The sequence below is a fragment of the Urocitellus parryii genome, chromosome 4 (genome assembly GCF_045843805.1).
Source record: "Urocitellus parryii isolate mUroPar1 chromosome 4, mUroPar1.hap1, whole genome shotgun sequence".
Lineage (NCBI taxonomy): Eukaryota > Metazoa > Chordata > Mammalia > Rodentia > Sciuridae > Urocitellus > Urocitellus parryii.
Window position 1 is genome coordinate 115,926,204 of NC_135534.1, and position 25,101 is coordinate 115,951,304.

At 45.5% G+C, this 25,101-nt stretch overlaps 1 protein-coding gene across 2 annotated transcripts in view; it reads left to right on the plus strand.

The window, feature by feature from the left end:
- Positions 1 to 25,101, plus strand: part of Fli1 (Fli-1 proto-oncogene, ETS transcription factor) — a 126,648-nt gene that overhangs the window by 67,846 nt on the left and 33,701 nt on the right. For both annotated transcript variants that reach the window (XM_077797791.1, XM_026392402.2), the window contains exons 2-4: positions 5,476 to 5,687; positions 15,605 to 15,759; positions 20,097 to 20,300. In XM_077797791.1, the coding sequence (XP_077653917.1) occupies positions 5,557 to 5,687; positions 15,605 to 15,759; positions 20,097 to 20,300 (490 nt within the window). In that variant the 5' untranslated portion in view covers positions 5,476 to 5,556. The remainder of the gene's footprint in view (positions 1 to 5,475; positions 5,688 to 15,604; positions 15,760 to 20,096; positions 20,301 to 25,101) is intronic.

Consider the following 25,101-nt stretch of genomic DNA (forward strand, 5'->3'; position numbering starts at 1 on the left):
ACTCATTCATTTGGAAATAATTATTTAGTACCTATTGGATACTGGGCACCACTCTACGCACTGGTAGAGGAAACTTAAGCAGAACATTATTATATAACTTGAGGGCTCAAGTGCAATAATCAGAAAATAAATAATGCTCATGGGTCCAAGAGCAGTGATGGTATATGACTGTGGCAATGTGGTGTGAAATTACCTTGGTGGTACAGGAATCCTGGGCCGGAAATGGTTTAATCTGTCTGAAAGTGTCAGAGGGCCTCTCCAAGAGGGGACATTTGTGTCCAGTCTCAAAGGATGCACATAATGTCCATGAAGGACAGTGCAGGTCTTAGCCAAACTAGAGCCAGTTTAGGGGGCTGGGGTTGTGGCTCAGTGGTAGAGCGTTCACCTAGCATGCGTGAGGCACTGGGTTTAATCCTCAGCACCACATAAATGTAAAATAAAGATATTGTGTCCACTTAAAACTAAAAAAAAATTTAAAAAATTTATATATTAAAAAAAAAACCTAGAGCCAGTTTAAGTAAAGGGGAGATTTTGAGAGCATACAAGGACCTTCCTGGAATCAGGCAATAGGGTCCCCAAGGCTGAACAGTTACCCTTAAAGAACTTATGATCCAGTTGGGAGGACAAAGTTCCCAGAAAAGAACCAGTGAATGATGGTGGTTACATGCCCAGGGAGCAGACTTGGATTTGAATCCCAGATCCCGTTCATTTCCAGTGTGAATGAGCAAGTTATTTCATTTCCCTGGGTATATATTTTCTCATCTGGGAAAAAAAAACTGAGATGATAAAAGTACACCTCTCATGTAATTGCTAGGAGGATTAAATTAGATTATTAATGTAAACAGTGTTTTACACTTAATAGATGCTTTGCTGACTGTCCACTATTTCTATTTGTTTTCTGTAATGATGACACAAGTGTATTACAAGCAATAAGTTGATATGCCAAAGGCACCTTTCCAAAATTGGGTAAGAAGGCATGTTCTCACCCAGACATGTGTGTCATCAGCCATATAAACCCTCTGGCTCACGTGCCAGCAGGGGATTATGGGATGGAAGCATTTCTATGGACCAAATGTGGGTCATCTGCTTTAGCTCAGAACTCAAAACTGCCAGCCAAGCAATTTCCCTTGCTGGAGCCCTCTGGGAAAGAGGCACCATGGGATACTAATGTGTGGGCACACTTCCCCACTGGGAGCAGAGACCACATGCCATCCTTTTGGTCCAGGGCTTAGTGGCTGAGGGACCAGAGCACCTGACCTTCAGTCCCAGCCTTGCCAGTATTCAGCAATGGAAAGGTGCTTCTGAGGATCCAAATTACTGAACTATTGCAGGGATTCCTTTCATAATGACAACTACTGGGGCAAGAAGGACCCCCAAAGCTGGTGCACACAGGGACAAGGAGCCTACTCCTCCCACCTTTCTCACTTTGAAATCAGTTTTTATGTAGCGTAGTCTAAAGCAACATGGACTCATATCTTTCCTTCTCTGAATTAGATCACCAGTGCCCCAAGTTCATAGGAGAAGCAAACTCAAGGAATTTATTCTTCTACAAGTGGTTTATGAATCTGTATGTTAATGTTTGTCCTGTATCCAGTCTATTAGGCAAGTGTTAAATGCTTATTGAATATCAGCAATGTGCTCATTTCTGTAAAGAGTTTTAAGTACAAGTAAGAGTTTTAAGCTTAAACTTTACAAACATTTAAGAGTTTAAGTAAAGAGCTTTAAAAGACACATAAAGTAAGCCTTTATATACAGCTTCTCATGTATAACATGTATAACAAGAAGCAGATATTGTAATGGAAGTGCCTTAGCACATGGCTGCTCACCTGATGAGAGCTGCCCCCCAGTGCCTGCACCCACATCAAATTACCTTAGTGACTTTGGGTCCCCAGCAGGGATACAGAGGACACTGCCATCACCCATCACCAATTCCCCTGTTTGCCTTCTCCTGTTTCACCCCATCTCTATTATTAAAGCCTACTATCCCCAAAACAGTTTGGAGAAGGATCTCACTAACACTGCCCAACATAAAGAGGACAATATGCTTGTTAAGAGCCTGGTCTCAGGTTTGAATGGCAAAGGGGGTGCTATTTACCTACAAAGGCAGCAAGAATAATTTCTCCAATTCTTATTTTGTTCCTGGGTCCCAAATCAGCAAATTCCCCTCACTATATTGGATTCTCAAATTCAGAGCAACAAGCCAGACAGGGAACCCTCTCCTTGATCTTCTCTCTTTTTCCAATTTCCATCAACAATCAATTATTTTCTCTACTGTGTGTGTGTGTGTAATGTGGTGTGTGTGTGTGTGTGTGTGTGTGCGTGTGTGTGTGGTGTGTGATGCATGCACGTGTGTGCATATGCTCAAGAAGTGTTCTCACCTGGCTTTTAAAAGGTCAAAGCAGTCAGAATGTATTTTCAGAGAAGGCTGCAGGGACTGAGGAAGACCCATGTAATTTACAGAATGGCAAGGACTGACTGTGCATCAGGGTAAAAGGGCAAAGAAAGGGTAGTCACAGCAAGAGGGAAAGTATATATGAGTAGGATTTGTTTAGTGAAGCGGTGATAAGAGTTAGAATTGGCCAGAAGTTGTGTCAACGGGAACGTCATGAAACATAAGGGTAGGCAGGTAGGGCAAAACTGAGTTGGTGGAAAAGAGTAGGTTCGCCATGGTACATATGAGTCTTGGAGGGGTTTGAACAAGGCTTGTGGCTGGTTCACAGCAGTATTCACAACTTTCAAAGGAGCTAGAGCTGACCAGGCATTGTGCACTGGGGACCAGATGAGGGAAGAGTGTGTAAGTGTGTAGCAAGGAGGAGTCTGAAAGAGGAAGGCAGAGGAGGTGCCTGTGCCTGGCCAGGAACACGGAATGGGCAGAATAAGGGTCATTCTGAGTGGATCATTCTCTTTCTCTGACATTGCCCCTTACTAAAGTTTCCTTTGATTGTGAATTACATTCTAAAGGAAACTTCAATTCCGAGATGAGTTCAAACCAGTTTTGTACCTACACTCTGTCCCATGATGAATTTTTTTTTCTCACTGTGCATTGCTCACTTCCTTAAGAAGTCTCTCTAAGGTCTGCCTCCTGAACCCCAGTTTCCTTTTATCTGTTCTCTGTTGTAAGCTTTGCTGCAAATCTTTGTTTTGCCATTGGTGTGTCCACCTTGGACTTGGTAATCCTGACTTCTCCTGGTTTTTTTTGCCTACCTTCTTTTGTGGTGATAATAATGGGATCCTTTTGCCCTTCACCAGAGTATTCCTATGACTTGGTCTGCTTCCCAGACCTCTTTGCCTCTGCTATTCCATAATATTCCCCCCACACCTAGAGGAGTGAGGTAGAAGAGATTATTTTGCTGGAAACTGCAAGATTTATGCAGGATAAACCAAGAGTACAGGCCACTCTCCACAGCAAAACATGACACCTGATGGCTAAATGTTATTGCTTTTTATATCAGAACTATGGGAATCACTCTTCACCTTTAGCACTCAAAGTGCACTTGTGGGTCCTGGGTGGTCATGTGCCTTTTGCCCCTGTTGTGTAGAACCCAAGAAATTTCAAATGTTCAGAGTCAGCCCTCTGAGAGGTTATAATGTCATACTTTTCAAATTGGACCTATAATGCCTTGTACCCAGGAAACAGTTCAACATTTTGGAGGGATGTGGAGCCAGGGTTGATCCTTTACTAAAATGAACAGTGGATGTAATAAACAAAAGAAAAGTGGTCCTGAGAGGCACAGTTTTCCTCTGAGCATTATATAAGGACATCAGGTGGAAAATGAAGGGTCCCAGCAGATCTCAGGTCTGAAAGAAGGGATAGCCAGGCATCTGGAAGGCATTTGTTCTGGAGGAGACCTTCAAGGCAGGAATGTGAATTCCACAAAGAATGTAGACAAATCTCAGACTTAAGAGGTGCTATTCATTTATTATTATGTTTTTAAGTAAAAGCAGTGTATATATTTTCTAGGGCTACCATAGCAACATAGCGAAGACTGAGTGGCTTAAACTGTAGATTTGCTCACAGATCTGGAGGCTAGAAGCCCAAGGTTAAGGTGCCAGCAGGATTGATTTCCTCTGAACTCGTTGCCCCGGCTTATAGACAACTAGCTTGGTTAGCCTCTGTGTACACACATCCCTGATGTTCCTTTGTGTGTCCAGACCTCCTTTTATAATGACACTAATCAGGTTGGAATAGGGTCCACCTAATGGCTTCATTTCAACCTGATCACCTTTTTAAAGGTCTTATCCTAAATACAGACTCAATCTGAGGCACTAGGGATTAGGACTGCAACCTAACAAGTTTTTAGGAGCACAATTCAGCACGTAATGAATAGCCTAAGGGAATCTTTGAACACTAATAGTTATCATTGCTGACATTTTTTTTCACTTATTATGTGCCAAAGATTGTTATAAATATTTTTCATGGATTATTTTAAAATCTTCTCCATAATCATATAGTATACACATATAGATTGTATAGATTATAAAACCATGTTTTCTGAAAGATGGTGAACTCAATTTGATGTAATTATATAACTATGGGAAATACTGTACCCCAGAATCCCTGTGGTCTAATATGACTTAGAATAATGAGAGACTCCTGTCCTCATTTTTCGGTTCGTGGAAATCTCTAGAAAATGCAAGGCTTTCTCCCTCAATCCATGACCTCTAAAAGCCAAACCTGTTTCAGGAAGAGTATGGGTGGGTAGGCTATAGCTACAGGGAAATTGCAGCCCTGACTGTCCCCTCCATGTATCTATGCTTACTCCCATCTTCTTTGCTAGGCTGAATCATCAAAAATTAAATTAGGATGTACCAGCACATGCTGCAGAGCTCTCAGCAAACTGCTGAACATTTAGTCTAAGCTATTCCAGATCTCCTCCTTGAACTGCACCCCACCCCAAACACACCAAAACTCTGTGAAAAAACTATTCTTACTCCTATTTACAGATAAGGAAACTAAAACTGACCCAGCCACCGTCCTTAGTGCCACTCTTTCCTTGTATGACCTTGAGCCAGATGACCTCTTTCAGTGGGTCTCACTAACCTCAGCTGTAAAATAAATTCTCATTCTCATTTCCCCCTCATAGTTTGACTACTCTACACTAGTGCTTAGGTCTGAAAGGACCCAGTGGTCAAGCCCCACCCCAACCCTACATTCATGTGGTGTAACCACTGTTTGTCTTCCCACAACCCTTCTCTCCTTTCTGGGGTTCCCATCCTAGAGCCCCAACAAAGGAGCCCACTTCTATGTTCCATTCCTCCTTCACTGCCCAAACTCCAGAATAACCAACAGAGAACTCAAGTTTGCATATCGGTAAACGTGCCCCTGGGAGTGCGAGTCCATCAGCCATGGCACCGTGGGGACTTCCGGGCAAGGTCTCCCAGGCAGCCCTGGGCCACCCTGCCAGCTCAAAATGAGAATGCCACTCTCCTAGGTGAAGAGTGACACTGGGCTTTGTCTCTTCTCTGGCCTTACAGGAGGCTCTGTCGGTGGTGAGCGACGACCAGTCCCTCTTTGACTCAGCATACGGAGCGGCGGCCCATCTCCCCAAGGCCGACATGACCGCTTCGGGGAGTCCTGACTACGGGCAGCCCCACAAAATCAACCCTCTCCCACCACAACAGGAATGGATCAACCAGCCTGTGAGGGTCAACGTCAAGCGGGAGTATGACCACATGAATGGATCCAGGTAAGTCCTCCAGACCTGCCTGGAGCTGGGGGAAGCTCCGGGACCCTCCCGCCTCAGGTGACCTAGGCATGCAGATCTTCACTACGCAGCTGCTGGCACCTAGGGCATTTGCAGCAGATGAGGCTCTGGTGTTTGGCCAGGGAGCTTGGGTCAGTCATAGAGAGCTAAGGCAAGATAGGCTGCAGAACTGGAGGCTGGAGGTGAGGTAGGGTCAGGAAACCCACCTGAACCTCTGGGTCCAGATGCATCCCATAGAGGCTAGTTTAGAGTGAGGTCCCAGGACCCTGTGCAGATACTTATGGAATATCAATTTTGTGGCAGGCCAAGAACAGGTCTGGCCCCCTTTGGGAAAAACTTAGTAATAAGATCCTCCCCCCTGTCCTGTTGAAGATACTTAACATCTCTGGGTGAGTCTCACCCGAGCAAAGACGACCAGAGCATTCTAGTAAGGGGGAGAACTGGCGAACAGGCAATGCTTGCAAGAGGGCTCTCTGTGCCAGGAGTGAAGTGCTGCAGTTGGACAGTGTGTTATGAAGGACGCTAGTAAAAATATCCAGGGCGGCTGAAACTTTGTAGAAATGAAGAGAGGAGAGTCCAGGGAGAGAAAAATCAGAGAAGCAAGGAAAGAACCCAGCCTCTAGATAGGTAGCCTGAGTTTCACAATCTGCCTCCCCATTTGGGGCAAATGCTCTAAATCCCTCTGAGTACTAGCTTTCTCATTTCTAAAACAGTGTTTAGAAATCTTCATAGACTTTATTCATAGGCTTGTTAACTCTGGTACTGCAGGGAAAGGACCCAGGACAGTGTCAAGGACTCAGAAAATGCTCAATAGTGATAGCGACCATTATGCTCAAAGGCTTAAAAGAGAGAAAACATTAGTCTCGCTCATTATCTTACAATTCCTGGCAAACATGCTTGGGCTAAAGCACATGGAGATAAAAATAAAAAGCAAGAAATGGTCCCAACTGGCAAGCTAAGAAAATAGGCCATTCATTTTATGGGCAGAGACTGACTTTAAGCACAGAAGTGACACTGAACATCATTAGAGACTAGTACACTGACAATCATGGTGCACCATGAATGGGGACAAGACAGTCAGATAAGTGAGAAAGTTACTGATATGTCTCAGATAGGAAATAATAAAGTTCTGAACTAGAGTGATGCTAATAATTAAAGAAATCAAAAAGAATAGATACATAAGTGATATATCAAAGAGATGATTAAGAGGGCTTATGTAGATAAATATTGAAGTAGGTGAGAGGGAAGATCAGATATAGCTGGAGCCTGGATGTTTTGAAGAAGGATGATGTTGTTAGAAGACATAGGAAGGCAGGGAGAAGAAATGCTTCAGGGAAGAATGTCAACATTCCCTTAGAGATTCATTGTGAGCAATGTCTACTAGGCTTTGGAAATCAAAGTTCTAATAATATTTGGGAGCAGGAATGTAGGTTTGGGCATCATCTCTAAGGAGCTTTAACAGTGCAAGTAGATGAGTCATGGAGGAAACAGATCCAGGGAAAGAAGAGAGACGGGAGGGAAAAGGAGGGAGAACTCCTGTCTCAGACCTGAACTCCTAGCCCTCCCACATTTCAAACCACTAACCAAAACCAGTGACTAGGATCCCAGCCCCCTTCCCAGATTCTAGGATTTTATAAAATCTCAGAGATTGTGGGACAGGAGCACCTCAAATGCATTTCTCTTGGCAGAGAGAAAAATTGCCATGCTATACTTCCTAACAGTCACAGGGCATAGCTGATAAAGCATTTTCTCATATTCTCTTATCACACATACCCCCATGCTTCCCCCCCCCCACATACTCCTAGGAGGTAGATATTCTAACCTCATTATTATAAAGAAAGGCACTTTGGACTCTGAGGGAGTGCCTTGTTTAAGGATCAAGAGGAGGCAAACCTAACACATATCCCAGGCTTTCTGGTCCCTTGGGCATCTTTGTGCCCCTCCCTCTCTGCCTGTATAACCTGTTTTTATACCAAGGTCTCATTTCTGCCAACACCTGCTAGTGAGGAGACCTGATCTGAGCAATGCCTCTCAAACTGTTCTGACCACATGAAGCTTCTGAAGCTTGTTGAAAATCCAGATCCCACCACCGTAGATTCTTTGGTCTGCTGCACCTGAATCTGACCACCACCCACCCCCACCATCCCCTATCCAAGCCAGCAGTGCCTTTCCTGAGCTGCTGCTAGAGCATCCTGGCCTTTCTTCTTCTTGCCCTCCTGAAGTCAATTCTCCAGACAGCAAACAGCCAGTCATCCTTTCAAAATATTTAACCCTCTTACTCAAAACCTTTTAATGGCTTATGACAAAACCCAAATCCTTAGCATGGCCCAACCATCCCTCCCACATGTTCTCCAGCCCCTCTCTAGCTCATTCCTCCCTCCACACCAGCCACACAGACTCTAGCTGCTCTTTGACCCCCAGGCACACTCTTTCCTCAGAGTCTCTGTCTGCAGATTGCTTCTTTCTGGAACATTCCTATTCCATTTAGTTGTAGGATTCCTTGTAAGTTTCAGGACTTTCTGGATGCCACCTCTTCAGAGGCCTTCCCTGACCACCGGATCTAAAGTAGCACTCTATCATCACCTTTTAACCTGCTTGAATAGTTCTTAGTTCTTGTCACCTCCCTCACTAAGATGTTTGCAGGGCTTTTGTTCACTGAACAATGTCTGACACATGATGGACATTAATAGTTGTTTAAATACATTACTAAATGAATGCAGGGCTAAGCAGACTCAAAAGTGAAGTCATTTATTTAAGGTCATGCAGGTACAGGTTGAGTCTCCATTATCAGAAATGTCTGGGACCAAAAGTGTTTCAAATTTCAGATTTTGTATATATATATATATATATATATATATATAGTGTGTGTGTGTGTATATATATATATATATATATATATATATATAGAGAGAGAGAGAGAGAGAGAGAGAGAGAGAGATAAATATGCTGGGATGGGTACCAAGTCTAAACATATTTCTATTTCATATACACCTTATACACATAGCCTGAAAGTAATTTTCTGCAATTTTTTTAGTGCATTTGTATTTTGACTGTGATCTGTCATATGAGGTCAGGTATGGAATTTTCCACTTTTGGCATCATTGTTGGTGCTCAGAAAGTTTGGGATCTGGAACATTTAAGATTTTGGATTTTTGAAATAGGGATACTCAACCTACAATTAGTAAGTAAGCCAGGGCAGAGACCCAGCTGCACTGACTTAACCCCTCTCATGTTGGTTCTGGGTTGGTGCTCAAAGGCTATATTTATGAGTCCACTGCTTCCTCCCCTGCTACTAGAGAAACCTCAAGTACTCAAGAATACTAATCCCGGGCAAAGAGGGTCCCCCCAAGGAAATGGATGTTTAGAACCCATTTGCCAGCTGGTACCTGACTCTGGTCACCAGAAGCCAGCAGGAGGAGAGCTGTACAAATAGCTCCATGAACCATCTGGATATTTACCTGGCTTTGGTTGCCCAAAGTAGCCTCTGCTTAAGATTTACCTGTTCTGATGCAGAACATCAGCAGGAGACCAAGTAGTTTTGGAAGTATTCTCTCACCCCACCCTGGGAACACAAAGGTGATCCAGTGAACTCTGAGTCAATAAGGCACAGCAGGGGGCTGGGGATGTGGCTCAAGTGGTAGCGCTCTCTCTCCTGGCATGCGCGGGGCTCTGAGTTCGATCCTCAGCACCACATACCAACAAAGATGTTGTGTCTGCCGAAAACTAAAAAATAAATATCAAAATTCTCTCTCTCTCTCTCTCTCTCTCTCTCTCTTCTCTCTCTTTAAAAAAAAATGCATCCTCAGGATGTCTTTTTTAAAAAAATAAAAATAAGGCACAGCAGTGGCCAGCACCTCATAAATAGTTAAGCACTCACATGTGAGTCATACAGTGGGAACAGGGAGAAAGGATTTTTAGAAAGAAAAGGGGGAGCCATGTCAGAGCCTATTACTTAATTATGCAAAAATTAATGACATGAAGCAATAGATACCAGACTATTTACACCTTTAATCCCAAAAGCTGTGCTGACCCTATTCTCTGAAAATTACTGATAATGGTTCTGATTTCACTGTTTTCAGTGGACTTATTTACATAATACAAAAAATAGGTGAGGTTGTTGTAATGGTTCCTCACTTCATATGAAAAAACCAAAGCAAAGTACACAACTTGGATCTCATGGCTCATGAGTGGACCTCTGCTGTCCAATAAAATACTCACTAGCCCTATTCTGCAACCGAGCACTGGAAATGTGGATAATCCAAAATTGAGATGTTCTCTACATGTAAATTACATACTGGGGTTAGGAAACTTAATATGAAGAAAAAAATGTAAAATATCATGTGAATTATTAATTATGCTGAAATAATCATTCGACTATGTTGAGTTAATGTATTGTTAAAATTCATTTCACTTGTATTTTTTTAATTCTAAGAATGTGGCTATTACAAAGTTTAAAGTGGTCTGTGTGGCTCATATGTGTGACTCACAATCTGCTCTGATTGGACAGTGTTGGGTCAGAATGTTTTGGACTGTCCTGTGATTCACAGTGCATTCCCTCCATGATCTTTGATAAACATGGATTTCTGAGTTACTCCTTCATGTTTCTTGGAGGCCCCATGGATATTTGTGTCTCTCTTAGGAAGGAGGTAGTCCATATGCCTGATGCTGCAATGCCCTCTTGCTTTTGATCCCAGCAGCAAGCCATCTGGACCAGGGGCAAAGAGTCAAGCAGAGAGCCTGAGGTCTGAGGAGCTCAGAGCGGGTCTGGGTTGTCCATCCCATGGGAAGTCTCTCTCTCTCTCTCTCTCTCTCTCTCTCTCTCTCTCTCTCTCTCTCTCTATCTTCCTGTTGTGGTTGAATCTGGTAGGCTGGGTTACCCTCAAACAGCCTGGTCCACAGGTACTATGTTGGATATAGATTTCAGCAACTTGAGCCAAGTTGTGGTATGCAAATAAATCAGCTGTATCCTGTCTCACGGGGATTGAGGAAAACATCCCATGAAAGAAAGAATTATGTTTTATAAAAGAGAAGCACTTGCCTTAGGAGTCTGGCATTCAGGACCTGAGCTGACTGTTAACCTGTCCTGATACTTCCTGGACTGGCCAACAGTATCAGGATGCACTGAACACCCTGAGACTCACATTCCCATGTTCTGAACCCTGCTACACATAACCTGAATGGGAATTCATCCTCAGGATTCTGGAAATGTTACCAGCCTCTGCAGTGTGTGGGGATGAGTCCCTTCACAGTCTGGTTCAGCTACAGATTTTTGGACCTTGATGATATAACTTGAGTTCAGTCGTTTTGAATGGGAAGTTAAAAAAGAATTTTGTGCAGTCTAAAGTGGTAACTTCGGGGACAAGTCTTTGAAATCTCCTTTCATCCAAACTCCCAAGATTTTACTCCTTGTCTTAAAGCTTAACAGTTTGCAAGGCACTTTTGATAATCTTTAACAATCTGTTAAAGGCAATGTTCACTGAACACACAAAAATAAAAGTAGAGGAGTAAAGAGCTTATGTCCCATGGTGGTGACAAAAGGCAGAGGCTACAGAACCCTGGTCAGTTTAACTATGGCCTGCTAAGCTACAGCTTCTGGCTGCCCTGTGACGGAGAGACTCTGGGCTACATTCTCAGAAGCACTATGTCCTCCCTGCTCTATTGTGGCAGCCCCTATCCCTCTTGTCACCTGTCCTACTGCTGTCAGCTGCTTGTGGGCCCCAACCCCTTGCTAGCTGCAAGTGTAGTTCTCAATACAAATTAGCAGCAATGCAGGCAGGCTGAATGGCAAAGCCTCTTCCCCCGTCCATGCTCCCCCTCCTTCCCTCTCTCTTGTTTTCATTGAGCCCTCTTCACAGGCGCCAGCTGCCTCATTAAAGAGCAGTCTTTATGCTGGGCTTCACCTGTACCCACCCTTAGCAGTAGCTGTTGAGCCCCATGGCCACACTGTCTGGCGGAGGCACAGAGAATGGAGGGAAGTCTGGCAGGCGAGCGGGAGAGGTATGGCTTTCCTTCTTTCTTGCCCTGAGCAGTTGGAGGAGGGCCAGCCGGGCAAGGGCAATGGTCAAGGGTTGGTGGGTGTCAGGGCTTCTCCATAAGGATGCCCTTTGCAGGACCTGGCCCAGAGAACTGGGACCAAGGACAGGGCCTTGTTCCAGAAGTTGCCCCTGCAAGACAGATCATTTGCCTGGCTGAGAAACAGGTGTGCCCAGGGCAGGAGGAGGGAGAGAGGAGGAAAGCTGGGTCAGAACTTCTGTGGGCTAGTGAAAAAGGAATTTCCACTTGCCAGACATCTAATGGCTGCCCAAGAAAGAGGACCCCACTCCTGCTCTCACCCACTTCCCCAGTGATGCTTGTGACTCTTCTCCTTCCAAGGTCCTGAATTAGGCAGTCTTTACCAAATGTCTCAACTTTTTATACTTATTTTCCTCTAGTCCTTGCACCAGGGACCAACCCTTCCACCCATACCCACTGTGCATGGCCATAAACCATCAACAACCACTTTTTTTTTTTTTTAGTGGTTCTTGAAGTTTTGATTTTCTCTACATGGCTAGGGCTCAGTTTTTAATTTTGAAATCCCTAGAGATCTGGCTGATGTGGGAAAGAAGTTTTCAAAAATTATCTCCCTGTATTCATAAAGGGAGAAGCCTATGGAATAGGCACCTCCCCTTCCACCATTCCCTGCCCACAGAGTCTGGCTCTGGGCACCTTCCAGGGGAAGTGTGTGTCCTGTCAACCCCACCCTCTCCCACAGAGATCCCCCAGCCAATGAAAACCTTGCTCTCTTGGTTTCAGGCCAACTTAATCCTCCACATTTCTCTGGCACTTGAACTGTTTCACATCTGTCAAGGATCTGGGAAAAGTTACCAGATTGTGTGGTGTGAGTGTGTGTAGTGTGTCTAAGTGTGTGTGAGTGTATGCACTCATGCATGCATATCTTTTGTGTCACTTGTGTACATGTGTAAGTATGTGTGTATGTATTATGTATGTTATGTGTGGTAGATGATGGGTGTGTGCACAGGTGTCTTCTGTATTCTATGCATGAAGATAGTATTGTGTGTGTGTTTGTATCATGAGAGAGTGGGTGTGTGCCTTTATGTGTATGTGTGAATGTATGTGTGCATGTTTTTCAGAGTGTGTACATGTATGCACATATGCACGTGTATGTATGTGTTGTATGGTAGAGTATATATGTGCATATGTGTGTTTGTGTGTGTGATGGAGTGTAGGCACATGAATGCATGTTTGCATTGTGTATGTGTATCATAATGGGATATGTATATGCATACATATGTGGTAAGTATATACATATTTGCACTGTTTGTGTGTTGTGTGTGTCATGTGTGGTGGAGTGTATGTGTTTGTTTTGTGGGTATATATGTATTGTGTATGTGCATGTACACACATACATGGTAGAGTGTGTGCATGTTTGCATTGTATGTAGTGTATGTGTATAGGTGTGGTGGAGTGTGTGATGTAGAATGTGTGCATATATATGTGATTGTGTGTCTATGTGGTGGAGTGTGTAAGCATATGAGTGCATGTTTGCATTGTGTATGTATGTCATGTGGTGGAGTGTGTGTGCACATGGGGTACAGTGTGTGCATGTTTGCACTGAGTATGTGCGATGTGTGTTTATGTGTGTGTGTGGTAGAATCTGTATGTGTTGGAGTGTCTCCTTGTGTGTGTGCGTGGGTGCATGCGCACATGTGGTTAGCCATGGGGAGGGTGGAGGGGCTGCATGCTCGGGCCAGCTCAGCTCAGACGCGGCACCAGGGTTGACTGGGACTGCTTCATCTCAGGCCAAGTCCTTCAACAGCAGAAGCCAGAGGGCCAAGCGCTGGTGAAAAGCCCTGATGTGCTACTGCCTCCCCTCCGACTGCCATGGGGACATTAAACCTTCAACGATCTGGGACTCTGACGGCTGGTTCTTGGTTCTCTGCCTGGAAAAACAGTAGGCGAATAGTAAAACCTTAAATTCTAACATGTGTAAGTTATACATCTTATTTTCATTTTCAGCCCATGTTCCCTCTGTAAGACATCAGGAAAAAATTACCGTCTGACTTCTAATATCTCAGTGGAGCATTTATCTCCCAGCTATGATAAGTGATCTTCAATATTTTTTTCCTTTCAGATTAAGAAACAAATTCATTTAATTTTCTTTATTGAATGTGCTCAGGCCTCCCCCGCCCTGCCCAAGTCTTGGGAAGCCCTGGGCTGTTCCCCTTCTTCCTGGGCTGGTAACAGCTCTCCCTGCTGTGTGGATGGGTGGGTCCCTGTCTGGCACAGCCCTGCTCCTTAAACCCTCTCAGTGGTCCCTTCCTGCCCACAGCAGAGTGACAGAGGGCAGTGGCTAGGCCTTTGGAATGTCCGGAGAGGTTAGCAGCGTGAAGTTGGAAAGCTGTAATCTGAACCTTATCTGACCTCCTTGGTCTGAAGGTCTGGTTTGGAGCTCTCAGAGTACTGGCTGTCTCCCAGGCTGCCAGAGCGGATGCTTGCTGCTTGGTGTAACCTCGGCTGCAGCCCCTGCTTGGCCTTTCAGGGGTCTCCTCTGGTCCTGCTGCCAGAGGATCTAAGTGGGAACTGGACATGGCAAGGTGGCCCCTCCCCAGACACACTGGGAGGTTCATGATAATGGACTGAGAGCTATATGGAGTGTTCCTCCTGCCTGCTCTGTGGCACCAAGTGGCCACAGTGGGTGTGTCAGCCCAGCTCTCCAGACGGTTGCTCTATGCTGCAAAAGACCAGGTGTTAATTGGGTTGTGTCCTTTGTGACCATGTTAGGTGTTTTGCTTTCTCTCTTGTGCATTTTCAGATTGCATCCTCTATGAACTTAATGATCAGGGCTGCAACACTCTATCGGGGCCACAACCTCTATCAGGTTGTAGTTCCTCGATTCTATTTCTCCTTTCACAATAGCAATCAGTTCTTTTGCACATGGGTTTTGATAAAGAAGTTTAACACTGAATATGAGACCTGCATCGTGTGTGTGTGTGTGTGTGTGTGTGTGTGTGTGTGTGTGTGTTGCTGGGTATTGAACCCAGGGACTTGTGCATGCTAGCCAAGCACTCGACCACTGAGCCATACCCTCAGCACACATCCCCCAGCCTACGTCCCCCACCCTTTTTTTTAAGTACTGAGGATCGAACCCAGTCCTTTATGCACACTAGGCCAGCACTCTACCACTGAGCAACATCCCTAGCCTGCATCTACCTTTGTGACTCTGGGCCATTCATCCCCACCTCTCCATTTCCTTAACCATAAGAAGGAGATAGTAACCTTTCTGTACCTATCTTGGAGGGTTATTAGGAAATTCAAATATAACAGTGTGTGACAAATGCATTAAAACAAAATATATGTAAAAGAAATAGCTCACCAAGAAAACATTTATCACTCGCCTCCCATGTAAAGCACTATGTAGGCTACTGGAGATTAAATAAAGAATGTAATGACACCACCTCAAAAAACAATATGGCAGGAGGAGAGTTGATATCAAGTGAAGAATCGCATGGTGTGAAAAGTCCCATACCCAGCACAGACACAGAGTGCTATGGGACTGCAGAGAAGGAGTGTCCGGGAGCAGGGACTAGAAAGAGCAAGAGCTGCCTGGCAATTAGGATAAAACTGCAAACTGCAGTGAGGTTGGGAGGGCCGTTCACTAAGGAGCTGCCAAACATTTTTAAGTACCCTAATTACAGGATTGGTCTGGGGTTTGCAGAAAGCTCTGGTGGCACTGTGGAGGAGGGAAGTAGAGCTTCATCGTCTTCATCATCATCATTACACTCAGGTGGACGGGACGTGGCTCCACGGGTATCTGAGTGATTGGCCTGCCCTTCTGAGGCTGGGGCAAGCTGCCCCCATCAGGAATGACTTCCTCTGGGCTTTGTCTCCTCTCACTCTAGGGAGTCTCCGGTGGACTGCAGCGTTAGCAAATGTAGCAAGCTTGTAGGAGGAGGCGAGTCCAACCCTATGAACTACAACAGCTACATGGACGAGAAGAACGGCCCCCCTCCTCCCAACATGACCACCAACGAGAGGAGAGTCATTGTGCCCGCAGGTACCTTGGGAACCAGGCTGCCTGGCCAGCATTCACTTTACCATTCCTTGGGGGCTGTAGTGGAAGGGTAGGCCTGCTCCACAGGGCATTGAAACCTTACCTGGTACCCTAGTCTCCATGGAAATGCAAAATTAGGAAAGCTGTTCATCTTCCCTGACTCCCTAGCTGCCATCCAAGACAGGGTCCCCATTTTCAGCAGAACACCGAAGTGCTGGTTTCAGAAGCCCCACTCTCAAACAGGGCACATCACATACTCTACACCAGTGGCCTGGTACCCTAGGATGAGACCTGCTGAGGCTCAGAGGCAAGGCTACCTCATCGCAAAAGGAGTCGATGAACTCCCAGACCTAGCCATCCCTGTCTTTAAGGAGGAGGGTGGCTACTGATGCCCCCCCTCCCTTCAGGCATGTACTTCCTGGCATCTGCTGGGTTCCACCTTTCCAAAATTACAGCCAGCTCTTTCAGTTTTAAAATAGAAATAACTATATTTAACAAACGGAGTGCCTTCACACGTGTGCCACAAGTTATGTCATTATGTAAAAATAGTCTCTTTTTCCGAGGTATTGGTGCTGTTGGTTACAGAAAATAAAACCATTGTTCAATTCTTCAGTCCACTGGCCGGACACGCTGCCTGGGCTTGCACTCACTAGCAAGCCCTGCCACCCGGACACAAAGGGAGTTTGAAAACTGCCACGTGTAGAACGGGTGCCAGGTAGTAGGAGCAAGAATGTCCAGATCTTAAACAGAGTGAATTACAGGGAGGGACCAAAACTAACCTTACCAAAATAGCTCCACCAAAGAGACTAACTCCCTCCATTTGTAAAAGTGAAAAGGCAGTTGTGTCTCAGGACAGAGGATCAGACGACTCTCTGAGGTAGTCCAGAAAAATGTGTTGGTCTAAAGGCACGATTTTGAGAGGGGACCGTCCTTCCAAGGAAAGCTGTACCTCACCATATCCTGGGACCACAGCCCATCCATGTGTTCTGGACTAAACTCCAGGGGAGATGAAGGTGGAAAGTAGGGAAGAGTGAGGCAGGAGAGGAGGGGGTTGTGGGAATTGTTCTGTACCTTACAATATTTACAAACTGTTCAAGTTCCTTCTTCCACTAACAATAGAAGAGGAAGAAGAGTTTCATTTCTGGAGTGCTTTCCAGCTGCCAGGCATAAGATAAATTTGCTTTATCTTATGTCATTTAATGTTTGGTCTCCTGCCTCCTTCAGGGGATCAGCTGGTGATCATTAGCCCAGGTGCATCTTCTCCCTACTCACAGACAATGCGACTATGTTGTTAAAAACTGACATGGTGGGGACTCTCAACGCTTCCCCAGGCAAGGCAGAGCCTTCCTTGCTCACTGGGTATCAAGCTCTCTTGCTTCAGTCTAGCACAAGAAGAGAATCTTGGGGGACTAAAGCCTTAGGGGATCACATTGTCTCTGAACCAATTTGTTGGCACCATCTCATTCTGGTAGTGATTTTGGGCGGGCTTATGGAAAGAGGACACAAATGGCCAGAATGGTGGGTTGACCCTCTCACTCTTAACTGATATTGACATGCTTTCAAAGGGAATAGCAAAATGTTGGACTTCAGTGGGGCAAGTGAACTGTAGTAGGAATGATGAAAATAGTGTCAATTCATATCAAACATTTTCAAAGCACTTCGCCTAAGGAATTCATGAGCTATGGATTTGCTTCATTATTTGGCCACTGGCTAGATCTTTAAGAATTATCCTCAGACATTTTGGCTTCCTCCTGGTCAGCCTCTGGACATAAGGGAAAGTCTCATTTGGGCAGGTCCACAAATCAAAGCAATAAAACATTAGTGGAACAACCAATTGAATTTATGACGGGATTTTAAGACAAGTATAAATGAGCGCCCTAGTTAATCACTAGCTCCATGTTCAGATGGGAAGAAACTAGGACTAAATCATCCAGGAAATACATTTGGAAGAGTTTAGCATGATCCAGAGTGGAAGATTTATAATTCATTGTGCTGTAGAGGGAGAGAAATAATATTGTGATAGAGCCCAAAGCAAGGGAGGAAATAATAAAATAAATAAAATATAGGGTATAAAATTGAATTTGAGGCCTTGGATACTAAAAGTGAGGAATTAGGAGAAGTGAAGGATGAAATAATATGCTACATAATCCAACTCCCTCCAGGACATTTTTCTTTAGAATTCTGAAATGGTGCAAACGTATTTCCATTTACCAATGGTCCGTGCCTAATTGCTGCTGGAGAGTAAAAGTAAAAAAAGCAAGAAATTTATCTGAAAGAGACAAATGCACACTTGTACAATGAAGCTTTAGAGGAGCTCTGCTTTTTGGCACAAGGGCTTTGTAACTTACAGGTGAGTAATTGAGGATGGTGAGGAGGCAAGAGGGGAGGGGGCTTTGGGAAGACTTCAGGTGAAACCCCAAAACAGATTCTTACCAGCTGTGGGTCTTTGTGCAAGAGACTTGAACATCTACGACTCCACTTTCCATCTGTAGAATGGGGAGAACCAATTTTGCCAGGTTTCCTTGATGAGTAAAAGTGGGATGAATGGAGGAGCTGATGCATCCCCCAGCTGTGATACCACTGGTAACAGGGTCGTGGATTGTTGGTATGACGTGCAGCAGCAGCCTGTGACTTGCATCCCCAAATTCTCCTCTTAAAGAGGTCGTCCAGCACACACACTGCACTGCTCCCATGCATGTGTGGTGCTGGGCACATTGAAAGCCATACCCAGCCCTGACACCCAGATGCTTTCATATAAAAAGGCGAGATGGAGAACCCTGCCAAAGGCACACAGCCAGCAGAAATCCCCCTAAAAGCTCTGAGCAATGCCCTCTGGTGAGGCAATAGAACCTTGCCTTCTTCCCTAGTGCTCTCCTAAGCATCAAACCCTGTTCCCATCTTTGCCAAGAGCCTTCACAGTCTCTGTAGAATGAGTGTGTGAATTGATTGCTAGGGAGCACAGATATTCCTGCCAAATAAGCATGCTAAATAAAACAGGTCATGTAAAAGTCAGGGGTGACCCACTGCCTTGTAATAAAATTCAAGTCTCTCCTCCTCCAGGAAGCCTACTAGGACTCTCCACATTCACATTCTTCTCTGCCACCCAGGACCCTTGAACTACCACCATGAAATCCACTGCTTAGTTATTGCTTTGCTACTATTTTATGATAGGTATTGGGTGGAAGCAGACTAAGAGCCACATAGTTGTCTTCTATGATGAGCATAATCTAAGGTATTTGTTGGACCCAATAACAATTGGTTGACAAGTGAAGACATGGGTTCCAGATGTAACAAGGGATAAGGAATAAGGGTCCTACTTAGTACAGAACCTGAAATTGCACCCCACACACCTGGCTGAGGACTTGTGAGGGTCCCATGGTGGCATGGCCATTGTCCTTACATTGCTCAAATTCACTCACGGCTAAAAGTTTCCTGCTAAAAGATTTCTAATCTTTGAGTATTTAAATATCCTAAAGATGTTTGGGGAATGATCTGGTAGACATTTCAACATGGCTGTCCCCAAAAGGGAAAAACCCAGATTGGATTCATGTCAAACACCACTGGGTCTTCCAACCATGCAGATGGGATTGCTATAAAAGTTCATGCACAGATATTTCTTTTCTATAGACATCTGAGGGATTGGTGCTCTTTCTTGAAATCATTAATGTTCTTAAAAACACAGATGGTCCCCCTTTCCAGAGACAGTGGTCCCTGGATCCATGCAATTGTGTCTATTTTCATTTTGATGCCACTTTTCTCAGGGAAAGGTCTCAATTGCCCTCCAAGATCTTTAAGGGGCATCCTGTCAGGGGGCAGCTAAGAGCCTTCCCAGAGAGCTAAGTGGTTCAGGCAGCACCAGCTGCCATGGGGTCAGATGAGCTGCTCTGAGGGGGGTCATCTAAAAGGGAACTAGCAAAGGGAAAGAGAGAGGAAGGGGGAAGGAAAGGGGACAGGAGGGAGAGAAATGGAGAGAGGAAAGGGGAGAGAAAGAGGGGAGAAGGCAAAAGAGGGAAGAAAGCAGAGAAAGACATAGGGGAGGGGGTAGGGAGCAAAGAAAAAGATGGACAGAAGAGAGAGAGGGAAAGGGGAGAGAGAGGGAGAGAGAAAGATAGAAAGAGATGGAGAGAGGAAGGGAAAGAGAAAAGAAAGGGAGAAAGCCAGAGACGGAGAGAAATGAGGGAAGAAAGAGAGGAAGATTGAAAAAGAGGGAAGAAAGAAAGAAGAGAGAAGGAGGGAGACAGAGATAGGAAGAGAAGGGAGGAGGAGAGGGAAGAGAGAGAAAGGGGGACTTCTAGACTGTGTGAGCGGCCTTCCTTGCTGACCTCTCCTCTCCTCTACAGACCCCACGCTGTGGACGCAGGAGCACGTGCGGCAGTGGCTAGAGTGGGCGATAAAGGAGTACGGCTTGATGGAGATTGACACCTCCTTTTTCCAGAACATGGATGGCAAGGAACTGTGTAAAATGAACAAGGAGGACTTCCTCCGAGCCACCTCGCTCTACAACACGGAAGTGCTGTTGTCACACCTCAGTTACCTCAGGGAAAGTAAGTGCCCAGGACCCAGGTCTTGGAGAAAGCTCTGTGGGGCTGGCTGGGTTCCCCACAGGTCAGGAAAAGGGGTCACTGTCATTTGTATTAGTCACCTGGGCAGAGGCCTAGGAGTGGTACCCTTGGGGCTGCAACCCCTCAAGGTCATTTGGGCTCCTACAGACCCTTCAAGGCTCAGACTCCATCCTGAGTTATCAAGGGAAGCAAAATAGGCAATGCAGAAAAAGTAGGGTGCTGTGACATGGGGTTGGGGGTCAACAGAGGCTAGTTACTCTGGTCCTATGAAAGCCTCATTCTAGAAGTTACTTCTGCTCATAATTATGTAGAAAGGGAAGGTCTGGCTGGCGTTTTCCTAAGAAATGATTTAAAGTTCCTGCAGGAAACTGAGTTTGTGCGTTTGGGATTTAAGTTTTGAAAACTGACATAGTAACTTCCTCTTATCCTGGGGCCACTCGGATGCCCCCTGACCCTGCCTTACAGGCTGCTTCCTGCACACTTATTTGCTGAACAAGGAGAGTAGCCCATGCCACCAGGGTGATAGGATCTACAGGAAGCTTTCTCCTGGTATAGCCTGGAGAACAACAACATCCAAAAAGCTTTGGAAAAGGAGAGCTTAAGAAAGAAAGGGTTTATCTACTATGAGGCTCCCCAGCACCAAGTGCCCATCAGTTCAATGTGAATTTCATTTGATATAAACTGTACACAGAGCTCTGAAAATCTCAGCCTTAACTCTTCACCAGGTGATATAGCAGTACTACTTCTAATTGCTTTAGAGTTGTTCTGTGGCCCGAAATCACAGTACTAAGATTAGGGAGTTGAAGCCAATGTGTGCTCATCTATGCAGGGGTATCCTCATGGCCAGGCCTGTCCAGACAGTGGGCAGGCTCTGGATGTAGTATTGACTCTTAGTGGCCAAAGGGGCTGGGACTATTAAAGACTTAAGTTTTGAGAAAGAGTTTGTTGATATAAAGTCCCCTTCAAAAGCTGAGGTCTTAGTACCTACACAGCCACCTTTCCTGGTCTGGTGGCCTCTGAGTTGGTTTGTGCCTTATTTGCTTTCTGTTGCTCAGTGGGTCTCTAACTCCCCCACCCCCTTATGATCTGCTGTCTTAAGGCAACCGCACAAAGTGCACTGTGGGGAGTGGGGGGCAATACACACTAGCTGGAAAAATATTTTAAATGTCTTTGGAAGTTTCCACCCGTCCTATCCCTCCGGGCTATCCGGTCACCTCTCCCAGGCGTCTGGGAACCAGTGGGTGAGAGTGGATGACGCAGTGTATGTTAGCACCAGAGCAATGACCTCATGTCTGAGTCTTGCTGCAATATGAGGTCAGTCCAAGAAGCAGCCGTTTCAGAAATGGGGCCATTTTCCATGGAGTTTCTCTAAGCTTTGGATGATGCTAATCGTCATTTCTAAGGATCTGTATTTCTCCGGCTTTAAGTCTTCATAGAATGATGGGGGAAAGAATCTTTGACTGGAATCGTGCAATGATCCAGAAAGGGCAGGGGCAGAGGGAGGCCTACCGAAGGTGGGTGCAAGAAGAAGACAGCAAGGTAGAGCAGCAGTCAGATCTGCTTTTCTGCCCCTCCTAGCATCAGCAGGAGTCTGAGATCCCTGAATCTTTTCCTTCTTTGTGAGAGAAGAGATGACAGCAGTGTGATATTCATATCACATGGGTCACATTATATCATTTATGATACATATGATATTTGATGTACAATATCATATTCATATATCACATAAAGAACCTAGTAATTTTTGGCTCCACTGTAGAGATCTTTGTTGGGAGTGTGTCCAAGTGCATTCAGAGTCAATAAGGGGGGGAAGCCCATTCAGGCCATGGACCCGTAAGCCTGGTTTTCTGACTGGTCTATAAACAGCCCAAATCCCCTTGGTACTTCCTGACACCAAGAACCTGAGTCATAGACACTGAAATAAGACAAATACCTGTGGCTCAAAAGGCCCAGGAACATGAGGAGGTGGCGGTTGGTGACCCTCAGGAGACTTCCTACTGGAGGAGGGTAGAAAGCAAGAGTGAATAGTAAGTAACCCAGTAGTGAATAAAGAGGGGGGACAGAGCTTGAAATGTGGGGGTAATACATGGCATGAAAAAGGGTTGCTTCTTTCTATGAACATATGTAGACATCAAAGAAGATGCCTCTAAAGCAATCAAAATACAAAATTTCTAGAAAGGGGATTAATAATGGAGCAACTTTCAGAGTTGAGAGGAGATGGAATCAAGCTTGGCTATGGAAGGCCTTGGAAAGCACGGGACAGATTTCCAGAACCAGGAAGATGGTTGGGTGACAGCAGTGCATGATGGGAAGTTGCTCTGGCATTAAAGGTTTACTGTGAAAAAAACGAGCAGTGCTGATGATACCAGCTGAAATGGGAGAGCTCACTGTAAGGTGGTCTGTGCATCAACATAAAAACCAGGTCTGCCTGCCAAAGCAAAGATTAAGACGGTGTATTAAAAAAAAAAGAAAAGAAAAGAAAAAGAAAACTTGCCCCAACGTAGTGTTGTAAGAGCCTGTTGAGGAATCTAGACTTGAAACTTCCTTATTCATGTTTCTTCCTCATTGGTGTCCTTCTTGGGGTCCAGCTTCTGGGACCCTCTATTTGGATGGTGGCTGGCTGCTAGGACATCTGTCTGCAGGAGGCCAAGTGCCAGTGACTGTCAGCTCTCTGGATTGCTGTGAACTCCCTCAGGCTGACCAACATGTCTTCAAACACTTTATAGTTTTTCCAGACTGACTTCCAGTAGATGATTTGCGCTTAGGAGGGAGGCCAGTTCTTGGGGAAAAGGTTAAGTCAACTGAATTGAGACAAGGGGAAGGGGTGCTAATTCCTGTGCCTGTCATCTTGTCCTTTTGTTGGAGAGGGGGACTGAGTGCAAACATTTATACTTTAGCAAGAATTGGAAGGAAGATAGTGGAGATCCCAGATGCAGATGGAAGTACAGGAGGGTAAAGGGTAGCCAGTAGAGGAAAACTGGGGAGCAGAACCTGTGTGAGGATTGTTATAGGTAAAAATTGGTGGCACTGTTCTGATCTAATCTTTCTGGATTATTCTAGAAAAAGGGACACCTTATAGGATAAGAAAATCTGGCATCAAATTTATACTTTCACAAAAGGTGCTTGACTGTTTATTCTGGTTGTCTGGGGAGGGGAGCTCTACTTTTAAGTTTTAAATTTAGAGATGAATTTTCCAGGGTGAGGAAGTGTCTCAAGTCCCTCGTGCTAGGATTTATCCAGCCTGCCTGGAGGTGTCTGTCTTCACATTTGGGCATTTCAACTGTCCCAGACAGAGTAGCTTTGTAACACCACCCACACTTGAAATTCAAGGACTGAGAGGGCTGTGTCTGGTTAGGATGCCTCAGTTCTTGGGGAATGCTTACATCTTTAAGAATGCTTAAATCTCCTGGAAATAAGACAGGCCAGCATCTGCCTAGATGTCATTCACTTTACATAGACAGGGTGCCCCCTAGTGGACACCAAGTGGACCACTCTTATAATCCCCATTTCAAAGCCAGAGCAACTGAGGCCTGACACTCTTCAGGAATTGGTTCAAAGGCATCCAGGCACTGAAAAGCACCTGTCCTGGTCTCTAAGCCTCAGGCCTCTGAAGTCCCAGACTGCGACTTGACCCAAGCCTCATGCTACTGCAGATGACAGGTCTATCTTGGCGAGAGATGCCCCGACCCACAGTCAACAGCAAGCCAACCTGCACCACACTTGCCTCCTCTTCCCAGCCTGAGAGTCAGCCTCATTCTTCCAGGGCTTCCACTCAAAGGGCCAGGCTACTTACCCCACAGTGTTTTGTTTTTATGTGTACCAAGAGATAAGTGCTTTCCAAAAAACTTTCCTGTGGCCTCCTGGAATGAGGCAGATTAAGCCAAATCTATCCTCCGCCAACCCCTCTCTCTTCCCCACAGAGCCCCAAACTCTGGGCTTGATTGGCAGCCCCACCAGAATCTCTCCCAGACACACCCCGTGGGGCAGAGGCTGTGTTTGCAAAAGGCAGGCTGCGGGAAATGAGATTGGGCCCCTGGAAAGATGAGGCTGGGACCTGGCAGTTCAGCCTCAGGACCACTGGGGGGAGTTTGGGGATGTCCAAGAGTCCAGAAGCTCCTGGGAGGAGGGGGCAGCCAGAAGCAGAAGGAAGAAGAAGGCTTTTTGTTTGGTTTGGTTTGGTTTTCCCTTTAACAAACGAGTTGGGTTTGTATGTCTTTCTGGGTCTGACCTAAGAAACTGTGTTTTCAAACAGTGGCAGCTTAAGAGAATGAAATATATTGTGTGGCAGGGAGACCACAGGAAAGGTATCTATCTTGATTCCCATTTTTAATTTAAACTTAATGGAAAGCACATTTTGCGTCTTGTAGTATTCCCACCTGCGACCTCAGATGGTCGGGCAAAGGTGATGGATCGGGGCAATCATACTGGTGAAGAATTATCCCTTCCAGGTCCAGGTTTGGCCAGGAAAGAACAGGATTCCAGCAGGACAAAAGGCCAGATCGCCCTGGACTCAGCACTCAGCCAGGCCTGTTGTTTAGGAGTCTGACCGCCCTGCCCTGCCCCCTCCAGCCCATCCCACCCACACTCAGCTAGAGCCATTGACTGCGCAGAAAAGGGAGACCTGGCTCAATAGGCTGACGATGAGGGATGAGGGGCGCTGGTGGATTCTATGGCAACAGCGAGGCCCAGACAAAGGCTTTGACATTGGGACACTGCTCCAGGTGTCTCCCATGCTCCAGGTGTCCCAGATGAAAAGCAGGTTAGGCAAAGGGAATATGGAACA